The 18,347-nt window shown below is 39.7% G+C and overlaps 1 protein-coding gene across 2 annotated transcripts in view; it reads left to right on the top strand.

The window, feature by feature from the left end:
* The window catches only part of nbas (NBAS subunit of NRZ tethering complex), a 153,337-nt gene that overhangs the window by 461 nt on the left and 134,529 nt on the right, over positions 1 to 18,347 (top strand). For both annotated transcript variants that reach the window (XM_080047550.1, XM_080047551.1), the window contains exons 2-9: positions 143 to 194; positions 848 to 884; positions 3,768 to 3,845; positions 4,923 to 4,970; positions 6,238 to 6,281; positions 9,737 to 9,870; positions 11,209 to 11,342; positions 15,657 to 15,755. In XM_080047550.1, coding sequence (XP_079903676.1) covers positions 143 to 194; positions 848 to 884; positions 3,768 to 3,845; positions 4,923 to 4,970; positions 6,238 to 6,281; positions 9,737 to 9,870; positions 11,209 to 11,342; positions 15,657 to 15,755 — 626 coding nt within the window. The remainder of the gene's footprint in view (positions 1 to 142; positions 195 to 847; positions 885 to 3,767; positions 3,846 to 4,922; positions 4,971 to 6,237; positions 6,282 to 9,736; positions 9,871 to 11,208; positions 11,343 to 15,656; positions 15,756 to 18,347) is intronic.

The following is an 18,347-nucleotide window of genomic DNA, read 5'->3' as shown; positions in this document are numbered from 1 at the left end:
AGCCAATTCATGGTACTTTCATTTAAAGTCAAATGTTACCAAATAGTAATGGTGACCCCGGCAGGTAGCCTACTATACTTTGTTCAGCGTATGAATATCTGACTAATTCAATTTTTCATTTGCAACTTTCTAACATCTGCAGTTGCGATGCAACAAGGAGTACAACACCTCACTCATTGCAAAAGCAGTGACTGGTAAGTCATTTTTTCTCTTTTTTTGCTAGCCCACTTTAGCCCATACTTTAGCCCATATTTTGCATGCCAAAAGGGGGGCATTTTACTCCATCACAAAATAGATAATATAGTGTTAAAACATTTTTAACAAAAATGGGGATGTATCAAATTTAAAAACAAAAAACAAGCAGACACTGAACTATTCAGAGAACTACATTAAGAAAATGTCTGTGCAGGAATCACACAGCAGCCATGTTTTGAGTCATTCATTCTGTGTCCGTTAAGGAAACATTGACATACTCTACATATACTGTATTTACTCAATCTGAAATAAACAAAATATGTACACACTGACAGCCATTTTGTAGACAACTTTCATATGAAAATATGCAACACACAATACATCCGTATGCAGGTTTGCTGAGTCATTTTCTGCAAATCCTTGAAGGTGCATTGTTTTCTACAGTTACAAACCCTTTGCCTCGATCAAAATTTGAGACTTTGGATTTTCAGGGCCTATGTGTCCCTGAGCAAAATGCTAAATCCTCTAAGTTTACTGTACTGATTTTAATTCAGAATGTGAAAAGCAAAGTTTTCTACCATGCTCAATGATAACCTTGTCACACAGTTGCCATTGTTCTGCTTGCTTACTAACGGTGTTTAATTTCTTACAGGGCCATTCCGCTTAATACTCCACTACTTGTGGTACAGGTAAGTGCATCACTATTATGCTGTCTGCCCCAACATACATATGACTTTCCCGAGTCTTATGGACTGACCAACCACACAAAGCTGTCATCTATTGTATGTCTGACTGTGTCACATTAAGACACAGTTAGGACTTTTAAGGTCTGTCGTGAAGCTTACATTTAAATCAGCTACTTCATAAATTCCAGGAGTGGTAATACTGGTACTATATGCTACAAAACTACTACATTACTATTTGAAAACCTTTTCTGTCAAATTTCTGAGATTGTGCTGTAAACATTAAGCAGTTTGAGGGTTTAAAATGGTTATCTTTTATCTGGATATTTTGCGAGTCACGTTGCATTTACTATGAAAGCAGTTCTATTATCATTGAACAACTCAAAAGACAAACAGACCCAATTTGAATGATATAAATGTATCTCAAACATTACATGAACAATAATTGATTTAGAAAATAATGCTATATTAACACTCTCTAAGTATTGGTGTTGTTAAATTTGTCCTATATAGCTTCCACTGTATTTAAAGCTAAACTTTGATGAACAAAGTATTTTCACTTGTATATGTCTCAGTGAACAGGGTCAATTGATAATCATAATATAATGCAATAGGTATATTTGTTATTCTACTACAAGCTGTCCACTAGTTACGTTTTCTAATTACTTACCTGTATATCGCGCTATTCATGGGTTCTGCCTGTCTGGTTTCCTTCAGTTGTTGACATTATCTTTTGTATGTTGTATTGTGTTTTATGTGTAACTGTGTTCTGTTGTCCATCTTGGCCAGGTCTCTCTTGTAAAAGAGATTTTAATCTCAATGAGACTAACCTGGTTAAATAAAGGATAAATAAAAAATAAAAATAAAAGAAAAACCATGTAAGGTCAAGTAACCGCAAAGTCACCCACAAGCAATGATGATCAGACGAGAAAGTCAGTGATCTTGACGTTGTAAAATACTGTGTCTCTGTGGCACCAAGGGCAACTATTTCGCAACATTTCTTATATAGGTTACACCTCAGAAAAAATAGCGAGGACCAGACCTCAGCGACCTCAGTGGTGGGTACGGCCATGTACAGTATGCAGTGGATTCTGTAATGCTCTAGCACCCCGGCCTACTCAGCCTCGCAGCAGTAGCAAGTGGTTTGCTGCCACCATCAATAACCTCATTTAATATTTCGGGGCGCTCCTCTAGCCATATTTGTCTCCCAGGTCTCCCTCTCTTTTTGTGGATGAGAAAAAGGATAAGGAATTTTTATTAAATATAAAACCGATCGGAGTAGGCTGACTGTGACATTTTTATTAGGTGACCGGGGGTAGAACAGAAGCATGCGGCAATTTTGTTGCTGCTCATAAAACTATATACAGTATAATACAAAAAATATGATGATACTTTTTTTTCTCAAGGTTTATTTATTGGTATTTTTGACGTTTTACAGAATGCAATGCAGATACAATTAGATTCATACAATTATAACCCTCCCCCCCACCCCCACCCCAACTTGCTCCAACAGAGCCCCACCCCTTTAACAGTAACACTGTACCATTCTATAACAATAGCATTCAGGGATCACATTTGAAATGCACATAAGTAAAAAGACAAAATCAAAACAAAACCAGAAATATGCAAACGGTTAAATAACAGTCTAAGGGGAAAATACAAAAAATAAATACAGATTGAAATTAAAATTACACCTCAGTAAATCAGCTACAATAGAGAAGGAAATGAGGTCAGCAGCACTAAACTCCCATACTAGCATAATCTATCCTCTCCACATAGGTCAAAAAAGGTTTCCATATAGCATAAAATTTCTGAGCACACCCTCTAGTGGAGTAACGAATCTTCTCTAACACTAAGTGATGCATCATATCTTTCATCCACATTTTAAAGGTTGGGGAGAACTTCTCTTTCCACTTGAGGAGTATAAGTCGTCTGGCCAAGAGAGATGCAAAAGCTATAACTTTTCTTGCTTGGGACGTAAGATGTATATCCTGTGGAGTAACTCCAAATACTGCGATGATAGCAGAGGGTTCTATATGTACTTCTAAAACATCTGAGAGGGTTTTAAATATCAATTGCCAAAAATTATTAAGTTTCGGACAGGACCAGAACATGTGTGAAAGCGTAGCCGGCACTTGCTTGCATCGGTCACATATGGGATCGATAGGTGTGAACTTTGCCAGCAAAAATATGATGATACTTTTAAAAGCATATTTTGATGGCAGTTATATAACAACATTGAGATCCTATGAGATTTTTTCCCTTTTGAGCATGTGTGACCTGTATGGGTTCAGTTTGGTGGGCCTAAACTGACCTGGTTTTATCTAGTGGCACCCAATTTCTTCCCTAAAGATCTCTCATTACATTGGCCAATCAATTTGGCCCACCTGATTGTGTTTACCTTGCTCGATTTAAGCAATGCAGCTTAGGGTTCACGAACGTTTGCACATACAACATTTGTCAAATCATTTGTTTTATCTATTTTAATAATTGATTTCTGGAAAATAAATTTTTTGAATTGATAAACAAACATCTGTTATTTCATATAAAAAAATACTGGTATTGAATTTTTTTAATTAATAATGGTTAAAATAAATACAATTCCAAAAGGCTAAAGGGGTTCACAAACTTTCAAACAGCACTGTATATTGATGAATATTTTCTTTCACATTGATTGACAACAGGCTGGCCACTTGTCTACCAATAACTGTAAATGAGTATTATGTCATCCATGGCAACAACAGGGTCTAGCAGCAGCGTCTCACATATCAGCAGTTTTCTCACTCCCTCAGTAAAAGTAGCTCTGAGCGGCGTAATGCACAGGAGACTCTTTGCCTGGAACTTTTAGCCGTTATCAACAGTTTTGAATGTGTTTCTTCTTTTCCTCAGCCCGTCCAGCTCATCCCTACCTCTAGGTCTTGTCCGCCTTGCAAACAAGCAAATCAACTGGCAGCTGGTGCTTGCAAGGTATAACTCTCTCTCTCTCTCTCTCTCTCTCTCTCTTTCTCTCTCTCTCTCTCTCTCTCTCTCTCTCTCTCTCTCTCTCTCTCTCTCTCTCCTTATTGGCGGGGAGTAGGGTGTGAGAGCATCAGCCGATGGCCTGTATAGGTCGGTATGATGGTGCTCTTGACATATGACTTTACCAAGATGATTTTCATTCAAGAAATGTAAAATGTATGATTTAAATATAAAAGTGGAACTCATTGAAAACATAAATATTCTTTGGAAACAGTGTGTAAAAAAACAGTGTGTAAAAAAAATCCTCCCAAAAACACACACACACACACACACACACACACACACACACACACACACACTCACACTCACTTCAACTAACACTTACTTACTCGCTCCATGAGAATCAATACCTGAATGTTTGCTACTTTGTTGCTGAATTGCACTAAGCCTTCCCCCCTTTCCTGATTTTCTCTCCCTTTGCGTATCCTCTCAACCAATCATTTAATCGTATTCACATTACAACAGGCGAATCAAGCAGAAAGGCAGCTTTTAATTGGCTATCGATCCAGCCATGTAAGACAGCGTTCGGAGCGGTCAAATGATGCTGCGGATGTCCATTTGTTTCTTGTGCTCGATCCCTCCACTCCATCCCCGTCTGGCCTTAAATGGTTCTCCCTCATTTCCCTCGCCTCTGGAACTATCTTCACTCTTTTTAATGCTCAGTTATTATTGTTTCTCCTCTCTTTTAAGCCATTCAACCTGGTCTCTTATATTCTAGTCTTTATCTCTGCTCAATCCAACGCTCTTTTCCTTACCGCCTAAGTAAAATAATGTCTTATCTGCTCCTTAATCACCTTAAATGGTCTTCGTTTAATCTCCCAAACTTTTTTTAAATATCAATCATAGTGCCATTTGTTCCCTTCTCTCTCTCTCTCGCTCTCTCTCGCTCTCTCTCTCTCTCTCTCTCTCTCTCTCTCTCTCTCTCTCTCTCTCTCCCCGTTTAGTCCACTCCACCTTCTGCTCCCTCTGTAATCTCTCTCATTACTTTCCTTTCCCTTGTTCATTCCTGACTGTTTTTCTCCACAGTAATGGCAAACTGCTGGCAGCGGTTCAGGACCAGTGTGTGGAGATTAGGTAATTATTGAACTCTACTCTGCTGTTTAAAGCACTCAGTCTGTGTCTGTGTGTGTGTGTGTGTGATGGAGAGCCTTTTTAATTAATGGGGTGATTTATCATATCTTCCCTTAAAAAAAAGAAGACAGGAAAAAGAAAGAAAAAGCTGCAGTCTTGGCTTGCATTTGATTTCTTTTTTTTTCAAGCATCAATATAAGAATCGGTTACATTACAATCAGTTATAGTACAAAAATAATATTTGTGTCGAGGCCACACATTCTAATTTCAAATGGAAGCTAACAATGGGGAAAATACCACTGCTCCCTAAACGTTTTCATTTGATTTGTTTGATATGTTTGTGCTGAGTTAGAATTATCTTCAGATGCAATCCAATTCCCCCCCCCCCCCTTACACACAGGAAATGTGCTGACTCAGCAGTGCGTTCAATTAACGCCATGTAATGCTTTAAATGGACCGAAAATTGAAATGACAATCAACAGCAGTGAACCAGGTGCACAAAGATGTTCAAATAAATTAGTTTTATTTGTATAGCCCAATATCACAAATAGACATTTGCCTCAGTGGGCTTTACATTCCATACAATATGATACCATCTCCTGTGTGATTTAGAAGTCATTTCTAATGCACATATCATTATTTATATATACATTATATAAGATGGCCCTTAGCTCACTACACTCAGCCCCATTGTGTGGCGTGGGTGACCTGTTGTAAGGAGTCTTTGACTTGCTAGAAAAAAAAACAATTTCTATGTACAATGTATTATTAATCAAGAGCAATCAAGTCTCTCCGCTCACACCTCGGCTTGATATTGTTTTTTTCCCTTTCCTTTGCCCTTTGTTCACACCGCTGTTGTTTAATCACAGAGTGTTTTACAGCCTTGCTTCACGGCATCGGTTGGTGTGAGTGGGTGTTAACTCAGCTCAAGGCCTTATCCATTGAGCTCCGTTAAGAAGAGTCTGTCTGAACACTGGCTGCTCTCAAGGCATCTGTGCACTCCATCCATTGATCTACTTAAGTTGGCACTAATAACCCTAGCATATACCAGGTCATATACAGCCTCAGGTGTGTGTTTCCTTGTCATGCTGTGTAATGCCACTGCTTCTTCACATTTTTGTGTGCGTGTGTGTGTGTGTGTGTGTGTGTGTGTGTGTGTGTGTGTGTGTGTGTGTGTGTGTGTGTGTGTGTGTGTGTGTGTGTGTGTGTGTGTGTGTGTGTGTGTGTGTGTGTGTGTGTGTGTGTGTGTGTGTGTGTGTTTGCTTCTCAGGTCTGTGAGAGATGACTTTTGCTCGGTCCTTGGAAAGTGCCAGGGTAAGACCCCCACAAACACCCTTTATCAATCACATGTTGTAGGTCACTGAATCACCACAGCTGACCTCACTAAACATTATCCTATTGCTTTAAACATGTACTGTTTACTGTTGTTTACTAGAGTGTAACGTGAGTGTGCATGTGGCCCTTCATGTTGATCTGAGAGTTATGGTGAGTGTGTCCTTGTACGGTACACTGCAGTTTCAAGCGACTCGGCCCGTGTGACATTGCAAGACAGGTCATGCATGAAATCAGATTAAAAAGAAAGATCCACATTTTTTAAATTTAAAAACTTTTTTTTATGTAGTTTCTCACTGATCGTTCCTTCAAATCATTCATTTAAAAAACAGCTATTTGGAAATAAGGTGTACATATTGTCATCGGAAAACTCCATTGATAGCGGATGGAGATTAAACTTGCAGAGATCAATCAACCGAATTAATGGCTAATTGAAAGATTAAACATCGGATAGAGACTACAGTTCATGTTTCTTTTTCGGTGTCAGTTGCTGCTGCGATTCCAAAATCCAGCCCACATTTGACGGTTTTATACTTAATAAATTCATAGGCTTTTTTCGTCATGTGTCTTGACTAGCCTGTCATCTTAATTTTCATCAACTGCACTTGTGTGTGTGTGTGTGTGTGTGTTTCTGTGTCTCAGTGTACATGCCCGTGTCTGTACCCATCTGCTTTGAGTTTGTTTCAAAGAGAAATATCGACCCCGGTGGCTAATTGGAATGTGTGAGAGACTGTGAACAGCAACAGAGATAATCACCCTCATGCAATGATGAAAAAAAATAAGAAATGGCCCTGATTGTTTGATAAGCAATTAAAATGGCCTGCTGTGTGGTTTGAATTGCTCTCAGCTCTGCAGGTTGAGAAGTTTTGAACATATGATCCTTAAAAAGTGTCCTTTGACATCTTTTCATCTCTTTTCATTTATTTTTCTTTTTAGCTACACAATTCAAGGTTTTTATATACGCTTTGGATCTGTTGAATGTAAAAGTGTTTTTTTTTTGTAGTGACGAACCCACAGAGGATGATCACCTAGCTCTACAGTTACCTTCCAGGTCTGCTGAGCATTGAAGCTCCTTTCTGCTCATTGTTTGTTTATTTTTAGGCCCACAACCTTATTGGTCGGTTTGCCCTCACCGCTCTCGACAACCCAGTTTCCAGCGGTGGCAGGCTGCTATATTCAGCCAAATAGTCTAAATCAAAAACCAAAAAAGCCATCAATACCTTTCGAAATAAGCTACGATCGCAAAAAAAAGTCCACAAATAAGGGATCACTTTAAAGACAAAATACAAGGGTGTTTCCTGTTTTTTTTATTTCACAATTTCTGCACATGCATACACTCAAATCAGGAAAAAGGTCAAAGATACTTTTTTTTTTGCGGTTTGGGTTATTTTCAATCTCTGTCTTCTTCCTTTTCCTTTTCTTTTCATTCTTACATGTATTTCTCATTTCTCATTCTCTCCCACCACACATTTGTTCTGCTTTGGCTAGCCGCTATTGTGGGCCGTTGTTCTAATGGTTTCAACGTGTGGATTCGCGATCGCCCATAGGCCTCGTGTAAAACCCCAGCCTCCCTCCTCTTTTTCATTCCATCTTTCTCATTTTACTCTTACTTCATTTCATTTCACAGAGATTTGTCCTAATGGATTTTGCTGTGATCCTGCCTTCAAATGGCTTTTGCTTTTAGCGGAGGAGCGTGCCTGTGCCTGTGTGTGTGTGTGTGTGCGTGTGTGTGTGCGTGCATGTCCCACGTTTTGCACTTGCGAGCAGCTTGTGCGTATGCGTCACCGTGCGTGAGCGCGTCCGCCCGATCCACACCTGCATGTCACTCTCTTGTCTCTCTCTCCCCCGCCCCTCCATCTCTGTCTGCTGCTGTTACAGTGGAGTCGTCTCACACCCAACCGTACATAATTCATAAGTGTTGAGATCTGATAAATGCATCTGCGAGGCTTCAGAAAGGAGGCTTCCATTGGGTCATGGGGTGTCATTCTCCCCAGCTTAAACCCCCCTCGATTGCTAGCAGAAAAGAACAAAAAAAAAACACAGAAAAACAGGACAGTAGCATCCAATTTCCCAGCTCGTCCCAAAAAAAAGCCATCTATGTGGAAATAGAACCCTCTCAGCCGCAGAACAACACACTGTATACAATTCATAATGGAAGCGTGAGATAGGAGTCGGAGGCAGTGTCAGAGTGAAATAGAAAAATTATTGAAATAGGAAGCAAAAAAACAAGAAGAGATCAGAGGAGAGACGCTCTGTACCTATAGCTTTAATAATAGCTCCGTGTTCGTCTCTGCTCCACCTCAGCCGAGAGTCTAAAGGTGTGTTAAATCGCTTGCTTCCTGAGGTGCTGTCTGATACTTAGGCCTTCAAATTTGGGAAGCTATTATTTCTCTCAGTGGGTGCCAAGATATTTTCTCTCTCTCTCTCTCTCTCTCTCTCTCTCTCTCTCTCTCTCTCTCTCTCTCTCTCTCTCTCTCTGTGTCTGGCTCGCCTCCCACTTCCTCCCTTTCGTTCTTCATTTAATATTCTAGTCATACAATAACCGACGCCTCCATTCGTTCGCTGTATTGCCCACCAGGGGATGTAGCCACATTCCTCAGCCAAGAAGTTCAATAAAAATAGATGTCAATATTATAGCGCGCTGCTATGTGATATCAACAAAAACATAACTTCCTCTTCATGACTTTATTGCTTAGCAGACACAGCACCAGCGCTGGCACATTATAATGCTGCACATTGTTCTCCAATTCAGAAGTCCTAGTCCACGCTAATGGTTCCATTTAGTTGTATGTAATACCTACATGTGTTTTACTCAGCTTTTTTGCAGTCAATACAAAGGTACTTTTTAAATGTGTCATTTGAAAATCAGATATTCAAAACAGATTCAGGATCAGAGGGCTTGCTCGACTGGCCCGACTCTTCTATCAAGAGTATGACAGCGAAGCCTTGAGAAAGTGCCAGCAGGCAGGGGTGTGCTTTATAACCGCGATATGGTTACACTCACAGCACTGCTGAGCCAGCACAATGGCGAAAACAGTAGCCTATACTTCAATAAAAGCTGGATTTATGATCTCAGTTTTCATCCCCCCCTTTCTCTCTGCCTCCCCCTTACCCCCTCCCCCTTCCTTCCCCCTATCATCATGAGCGTTGCAGTGTGTGTAAGCACTCGATTTTGAGAGACAATTATTGAGATGCATTAGTCTAGCTATTCTTCACGCATGAATTGGATAGGTCCTCAGACATACTGTGTTGATCTATGGCATTAGCGTTCTCCTTTTTCCCATCTGTATTCATCATCGCCTCACCACAGGAAAAAAACGGGGATTATTCACAGAGTCTTATCGTCTGGCTTAATAAGAAATCCTTGAATCCGCCAAACTTTTGTCGTTCTCTCTCTGTTTTGCATTGAGCCCTCTTTTCCTCTTTTTCTTTTTCAGTGCCAAAGGACCCCAACCACCAGTGGCGACGGGTGGCGTGGAGCCATGACTGCACCCTGCTGGCCTACGCAGACAGCACTGGCACCGTGCGCCTCTTCGACCTCATGGGCAGCGAGCTCTTTGTCATCTCGCCGGTAAACAAGCTGTCCCCCTCTTCTCTGACATTATCAAACAAGCCCTCTCCCTATTTCTTATCTAGCTCGTGCATGCATTGAAACTTCAGAAGTGCTCACGGGAAGCATTTAGAATCCCAGCTTGTTTAAAACAGAGACAAAGAGAGTTGAATAGGGGAAAAGAGGGGAGAACTGACCGGAATAGGATACAAACTCTGGTCTGCTGCGAGGCATAAGCCTCTAGGGGGACGCTCTAACCCCTACACCACCAGCGCCCCCCCAAATCCCAGCTAGTTTTAAATATGATCTGCATGTGTTTTTCAAAGGACAAAATGTTGGATCTGAAATAATTGTAAGTATAACTTTTTTTTTTTCATCAGACCAATTTTCATCTATTTTGTTAAAGTCACTTTTCTAACAAACATCATTTTCTACAGGAGAATTGACCTGCAGAGACTGGTTACGCCACATTCTGCTGTCTTTACACATTTAGTGGGCACTTTGAGCTGCCTTGGCTGTCATTTTCTTTGAGTTTTTTTGATGAATATATCTCTGTCAGACACACCTCTGTGCTCTCTCTGCCTGTCATGCCAGCTTTCCTCATGCCTTGTCTGATGTTTTATTTTTCTCTTGCTCCTTTATCTTTCTTCTCTCATAGTGTCCCATTTATTTTCTTTACCATCACCTTAACAACTCCTCTCTTTTAATTTTTCACAATCGTGCTGCTCCTTGGATCCTCCTCGCTGTCTCTCTTTGATCATTTATGTCATCCTTGCATGGCTGTCTCTCAGTAGATCTCCTTGCGCTACCATTTCAAGTCCATCACCGACCCCCCCCCCCCCCTTACTTAAATATGCCCTCTGTGGCCTAGATTTTATCATTCCTTAATTTCAATCCATCATTCCTTTCATTTCTCTTTGTGTCCTGTTGGAGACAATGAGCACAGGGACCCCCCAGCTGCACTCATCTCTCAAAGTTGCGACACTTACACCAGCACACACCGCTCTGCTTTGCTGTTTCTCTTGTTTGTCACTGTTAAGTGCACACACTGGTGACATGCTGCTATTTCTGGAGGGAAGGATTGAAAAAAAAAAAAGAGAATTTGACAGAAAGTATGCATGGATGAAAAAAAATTAAAATGTTCTCATCTTCCCTACCCCCGCTATCTTTTTTTCCCCCTGCCTTTCTTTAAAGGACGCTGCTGGTGTGATTGTTTGTTCTTGTAAAAGCTTAGTGGGTGCACAAACTGACAGATAATTATACACATTCATCTACATCTTTTGATTTCTTCTCCCATTGACATCAATAGCTTTCACACCGCTGCTGACTTCCGTGTGCTCTCTCTCTGTCTTGATCCAGGCGGTGAGTTTTCCTGGGGATTTCAGTTGTGCGGTAGCGGGCCTGATCTTCCTGGAGTACACAGCCAGCGCCCAGTGGTCAGCCGAGCTGCTCGTCATCACATACGGTGGGGGGCTCAAGAGTTACCTAGTGAGGTGAGACAGAACTGCTTCTCTGATGCACCTAAAAATCACTCGTCTTGACTTCTCATGCAAGTATTTTTTAACATGAATGGGCATCTTTCCTAGAAGCCAACAGTAGCCAGGGGCAGATAACCGGTTTCAAGGTATACCGTGGTCTGAAATAGTCAAGGTTTCAAAACCGCTGTTATTTTCCGTCATACCGTTTTAAGGTGTTATCATAATCACTAACAACAAAAGAAACAGCTAGATAACATTTTCCACTGCAGGAGGCAAAATACTGAATACCCGAGGCTCTCAAATGCCTAGAGACATTATCAGCAAAGAATGATTTAAAAAAACTAAACATTAATTGAATCAGTCTTTTTAACACAATATTACAATACAATCTTCTCAGACTCAGTCAACAAAATTGCGAATTTGGAAATAAAACTTTTGGCTAAATCAATTGAACAAACAACCTTAAAAATGTAACATCACATCAATAGAATATATCTTCAGAAAACCCCACTCAAGACCACTCTGCAATACATTAAATATTCAAATAGAAATCTGTAATCTCCTCACTTGTTCAACTGGATCAGACTGTTTTTTTTATCAAAGACAGTCCGCAGAAAGCATGCAAATTCAACATAAGTCATCCGTACAAAACCAAACTGTATACAGAAATGAATCATCCTGCCATTATTCTAACACTTGATGCAGTAAGTGTGTTTGAGGTAGAGCAACCTTTTCTCCTGGCTCCTACGTCACTGATTGGATTAAGCCTCAGCCATAAAACAGAAAGAAAGGATTTCAGGCCAATTAAAAAAAATCATAATATCAGTCTATATGCCGATGACAATCCATGATTCAAAATCGATTTTACCCCGTTACTACATCGAATCAAAAAGGACCTTGGCATAAGGAATAAACTCCAACTCTCCAATTGGCTGCATTTCACCATCAAAATGAAAATTTGCCCAGATCTAAACAGCATTGTAAAGATATCAATTTGCCATGATCTCTTTGAACTCACCCCAGGGCAGGTTACCCATAAATTCAACAGTCAATACATAATACTGGAAAGGTTAAAGGCGCAGGATCCAAATAACCACACATTTCTGCCACTACTTTCCCACTAGCTTCAGAATGTGCAACACTCTACAAATAACTCTGAATCCGCCTGGTTTGACATTAAACAGACCATTTGTAAGGGCCACTCGCTCCATGCAACACACTGCATTCATCGATAAATCTGTTAAGACCCACGGCTGTTAAATTCAACACCCTAAATACCACTCTCACTGCCTGGTGGAAAGCAAATGACATACTCCTCCAACCTCCGACTATCTCCTTAAACTCTGACTACTATCTGGAGAAAAAAAAACCCATGTTTAAAATAAATAAGGAACCCATCAATTTCCCTGTGTGGAAACAGAGAGTAGTAACACTACAGGGGCACATTATCAGTGGCAGCCCTCTCACGACCACCTACTTTCTCAAACACACATGCAACCTACCCCACCACTGTCACCACCAGCACATACGGTTGTAAGAGACCACTCTGATACACAATCGCACGTTTCGAATGTATGATTAATGACATCTGATTTTGTGTGCCCCTTCGCCAGTAAGAGTCCGCTTATATTTGCTTTCCTCATGGCTGCCCACACGTTCTCTTTTTTAGTTTAGCGTTATTTAATATGGCAGTATTTCAGAGATCTCTCTTCTTAATTCTGTATGATTGCTGCGGTCACACCAAGTCCTCGTCTCGCTGACACTTCCCAGACACGGGATGAGATTGTGTTTGTGCGTTGAATCCTTCACTCCATGACTCCCCCCCTTCAGCTCTTTGCATACCGATTCCTGTGGAGAATGGTCCAAAATGCTCATTTATTTTTCTATTACAGGCAGATAAATGGTGTTCGCTGCCTTTGAAGCCATTAGGGGGTGTGTGTGTGTGTGTGTGTGTGTCTGTGTGTGTGTGTTTTTTGTGTGGGGAGGTAATTAAGATGTGGGAGACATTTGCACCAGATTTACTCCGAAAGTGCTGGATTTATTTGAAAGGTTAATTTTTCAGTATGAAGCTTATACTCACTCTTCGCCTTCATATGACTGCTTTCTCATATTGTCGCTCAAACACTTTGAATTAGAATTTCAGAATTATAGCTCAGCCTTGACCGTAAGTCAACTCTCTCTTTCCTCTGTCACTCTCTCTATCGCAATTAATTTCTAGCAGTTCTGTGTGTGTGTGTGTGTGTGTGTGTGTGTGTGTGTGTGTGTGTGTGTGTGTGTGTGTGTATGTATGTACAGTCAAGTGCGAAAGTTTGTGAACCCCTTGAACATTTTGGAATTTTATTTATTTTTACCATTAATAATTCATTTTTATCAATGCCAATATTTTTTATATGAAATAACACATGTTTGTTTATCAATTCAACATTTTTCTTTTCCAGAAATCAATTGTTAAAACAGATAAAACAAATTATTTGACGAATGTTGTATGTGCAAAAGTTTGTGAACCCTGAGCTGCATTGCTTAAATCGAGCAGGTTGACACAATCAGGTGGGCCAAATTGGTTGATGAAATAGACCAATGTAATGAGAGATCTTTAGGAAAGAAATTGGGTGGCACTAGATAAAACAGAGATAAAACCAGGTCAGTTTAGGCTCACCAAAGTGAACCCATACAGGTCAGACATGCTAAAAGGGAAACAAATCTCAGAGGATCTCAGGAATAGAGTTGTGATGTTGCACATTTGTCTGAGGACAGTTATAAATTCATAAAAAAAAAATTGAGCTCAATCGGTCCACCGTGAGGCAAATCATCTACAAATGGAGAGCTTTAAGAGTGACTTAACATCTGCCTAGAAGTGGACTTCCTTCAAAAATATCCTCAAGCGCCACAAGAAAAGTGATTTTTCAGGTAAAAGCCAACCCAAACATTACATCTGGAGATTTGCAGACAATTTGAAACCACCATTATTCACTTGGGAGAAGGTTCTCTAGGTGGTAGGCAAAATTGCGTTTTTGCCCAAACATGGCGGTTTTGGTTATGACCAAACAGTTCAATTTTGGACTAATCTGTCCACAGAATAAGACTTCAGGTATCTCCAGGTGCTCTCTGGCAAAGTTGTGACAAGCAGTTTTGTTCTTTTTTGAGAGCAGAGGCTTCTTCAGCAACCATCCCATGAAAGCCATGTTGACTGAGTTTTCTTCTTATTGTGGAACCATGCACATCTGTCCCAGATGCTGCACGAGAGGTCTGCAAATCACTAGATGTAATGTTTGGGTTGGCTTTTAATTGAAAAATCACTTATCTTGTGGCGCTTGTGGATATTTTTGAAGGAAGTCCACTTCTAGGCAGATGTTCAGTCACTCTTAAAGCTCTCCATTTGTAGATGATTTGCCTCACGGTGGACCGATGGAGCTCAAACTTTTTTTTAAATAATTTATAGCTGTCCCCAGACAAATGTGCAGCATCACAACTCTATTCCTGAGATCCTCAGAGATTTGTTTCCCTTTTAGCATGTCTGACCTGTATGGGTTCACTTTGGTGAGCCTAAACTGACCTGGTTTTATCTCTGTTTTATCTAGTGCCACCCAATTTCTTTCCTAAAGATCTCTCATTACATTGGTCTATTTCATCAACCAATTTGGCCCACCTGATTGTGTCAACCTGCTCGATTTAAGCAATGCAGCTCAGGGTTCACAAACTTTTGCACATACAACATTCGTCAAATAATTTGTTTTATCTGTTTTAACAATTGATTTCTGGAAAAGAAAAATGTTGAATTGATAAACAAACATGTGTTATTTCATATAAAAAATACTGGCATTGATAAAAATGAATTATTAATGGTAAAAATAAATAAAATTCCAAAATGTTCAAGGGGTTCACAAACTTTCGCACTTGACTGTATGTGTGTGTGTGTGCTGTAACATACTCACAGCTGTCTTACTGTAGCAAATCTTTAAGCTGTTTTCACTGTGCTCTTTTTCTTGTCCTCCTTTTTACACTTCTTTACCTCCCTTTCTCCCTCCCTCCTTCCACACACAGTTTACATAGCGAGGAAATATTTCCCCAGTGAGATATCCCCGCCTAAATAACACGACATCTCCTCTTGTACCTAATCTAATTTAGATTGCCCACTTAGATCAGATTACATATTTTGCCATGTCTCATTTTAATTGCGGCTGGGGTTTAAATTGCGTTGTCATCCTATCCGCCCCGAAACTGCTTTGTCGCACCATTAACATTTTGCACATGAGTGTTTTTGGATTGTTTATGTGCCAGAGTGCAATTATTGTTGACTTTGTAAGTGACTATGTCCTATCCCTCTCTCAGTGTGGGAACCAAGCAGAACTTCCAAGAGAATCACAGCTTCAGTTTCTCTGCCCACTACTCGCACGGCATCACCTCGGCCATTTACCACCCTGGACACCGGTAAGTTAGTCGCAGAATTCCTGTAAAAAAAATTGTTCAAATATGTTTTTTTTGCCAACATTTATGTTTTTTAATCCATTCAGTGGCAGCGTCACACAGCAAAATCCAAAGTGTTAATTTAACTCTCATAGAGTCAAATTTAACACTTTCTTGGTGTTTATATAAAGCTCACCAAGTTGGAGTTAAAGTAACACTTTTGAAAGTGTTAATATTTTAACTCTTTAATAGTGTTAAATATTTAACACTGACAGTGTTGATTTTTAACACTTTAAGGTGTATTGTTAACACTATATGGTGTTACTCACTAACACTACGAGTGTTAAATATCTAACACTACACTGTAAGAAATTTCCCTGTAAAAAACATTAATCAACTGGCAGCAGGGTTGCCATTTTCTTACTGTTAAATTAACATTATTTTACTGTCACTAAAATTGACAGGATTATACTGTTAATGAAAAAAGGGATGAACCTGGACTAAATGTTTGTTATGTTGCTGTTTGCACCGTGAGCGAAGGGGATGTTATATTTCATTGGGCAGATGTGTTTCATCCCTATATAAGTTTACTATGTCCGCTATTTGTTCAAATGCTAAACACAGAGAGCAGCTTCTGTTTGTTACTTCAAGACACTTTTTACAATATATCAAGTTCAATGAATGATTCATTTCTATTGTAAATTGTCTCCTGAGTTGAACTAAGGGTCTTGTTTAAGATTTCCACAAACCGTTTGTTATAACCAAAAATAACAGTTAGTTCACACAGAAATGTTTTATTTAAACAAAATGCATAGTGAGGTAATGGAATGAAACATCCCCTTTACTGAGGGTGCAAATAGCAACATAACAAACGTTTAGTCCAGTGCAAGTCATTGTGGGAAAGGGGGCGTCCCTACAATACACTTTGTTGTGCTTACTTGATTTATCTAAGGCAATCCGTTTCCTTCATTCTACTGAGTAAACACAACTCTTCAGTTTAGTAAGACTAATTTGGTTTAATTACGTTAACTGCAATTTCCATTTCCAAGTAGATTTAACTCATCTTCAAGTAAACTTAACCAGAGGATATACAGTAAACAACACTTATTAGTTAAGATGTGGATGGATGAGGATTAATGTAGAAAATGGTACAAGCTTCACATGTGCAGGGACCTCATGTCAAGTTGTCCCTTCTAAGTTTGATGGTAAATTAACAGGAAAGTTCAGTATTTCTGAAAAACATTACCGTTCCGTAAAATAACAGCAAAGGACTGTAATTTAACAGACTGCCTTTTATTTTAACAGTTAAATGCTGTTTTTATAAATAACAGGTAAATGCTGTTGAAATCCTGCTGTAAATTTACAGCAATTGTTTACAGTGTGGGCTTTCTCTGGCTTTCTCTCCCGAGACTGCAATGGCCGCATTCAAGAAAATGAGCGCCTTAAAACCGGATATGGAATTAACTCCGAGATTAACTCCGTTGAGGGTGCATACAATCAACTCTCTTAAACAACACCACGCACAGAGCTATTTTAACACTGCAAGTGTTAAAATAACACCAAAATCAACACTAAGCAATTCGAAATAATTAACACTGAAATATTAACACTATTTAACACTGCAGATTTTGCTGTGCATGAATGCCTGTAACATTCTCTTGCGAACATTAGACATTTCATTTTCTCTGGGGTCCGCCGCACTATAAGTCTACTTCAATTAAAAACTGTGTTTCATCAAGAGTGAGCTCCATATCTTTATATTCAAACATCTACAGGTATCCTCATAAGTCCTTTTTGAATACTTTTTTTTCATCCATAAACCCATTTTGGCGATGATGCTACTACATGATGCAATGAAAAGCTTGAGTATCTGAATTTGAACGCTTTCATCATTTGACGTCTGGGGTCAATTTTAGCATAACCCAACCTGAGGTCAATAAGCTTGTCGATATGTATAATATTGATCTTCTCCCTAGAACTTTACTGCATTACAGTTAACTTGAACTGAAACTTGATTTTACCACAAAGATGTGGCTTCTGCAGACATTTTTTATTATTTTTTTATCTTGCATTCATAGAATGATCATTTATTTAATATGTTCCATAATTATCAGTTGACAAGAGGTGGGGAAAAAAAGCAATTGCAACTAGTAGGTTCTTCTGCAGACATTGATGCACAGGCAAAAATATCTTACATTATGGAATGGGGCCAAGGGGCCTCGCTCAGGAATAAATTAACCAATCACTTTAATGCAATACCTGCAGGAATTGCATATAGCAGTCTCAAATGTCCTTGGCCTTCCCCATCACGTGGCATTCAAAGGTTTTCGCTTAATTACGACTCTCACACCCATGACCTTACTCTTTTTCTTGCCACCCCTCCCCCTCCCAAGTGTGCACACAGTAGATTTAGTTGGGCTGGTGAAGCGTGGTTTGCAGCTTAATGAATTTTGGCAGCTACTGTCAAGTGTTTGCCAACTGATAGATGAGATGAAACTTTAATGATCCCTTTGTGAAAAGTGGGTCAGCAACAGAGAGCATAAGATAGATAAGGGAAAAAAAGGGCAAGGTGAGAAGCTGGATATTAAGCATCTAAGGGGATAGCCATTAACAATA

This window comes from Ammodytes marinus, assembly GCF_949987685.1.
Source record: "Ammodytes marinus genome assembly, chromosome: 19".
In the NCBI taxonomy this organism is placed as follows: domain Eukaryota; kingdom Metazoa; phylum Chordata; class Actinopteri; order Uranoscopiformes; family Ammodytidae; genus Ammodytes; species Ammodytes marinus.
This window is presented reverse-complemented; position numbering and strand designations above follow the sequence as displayed.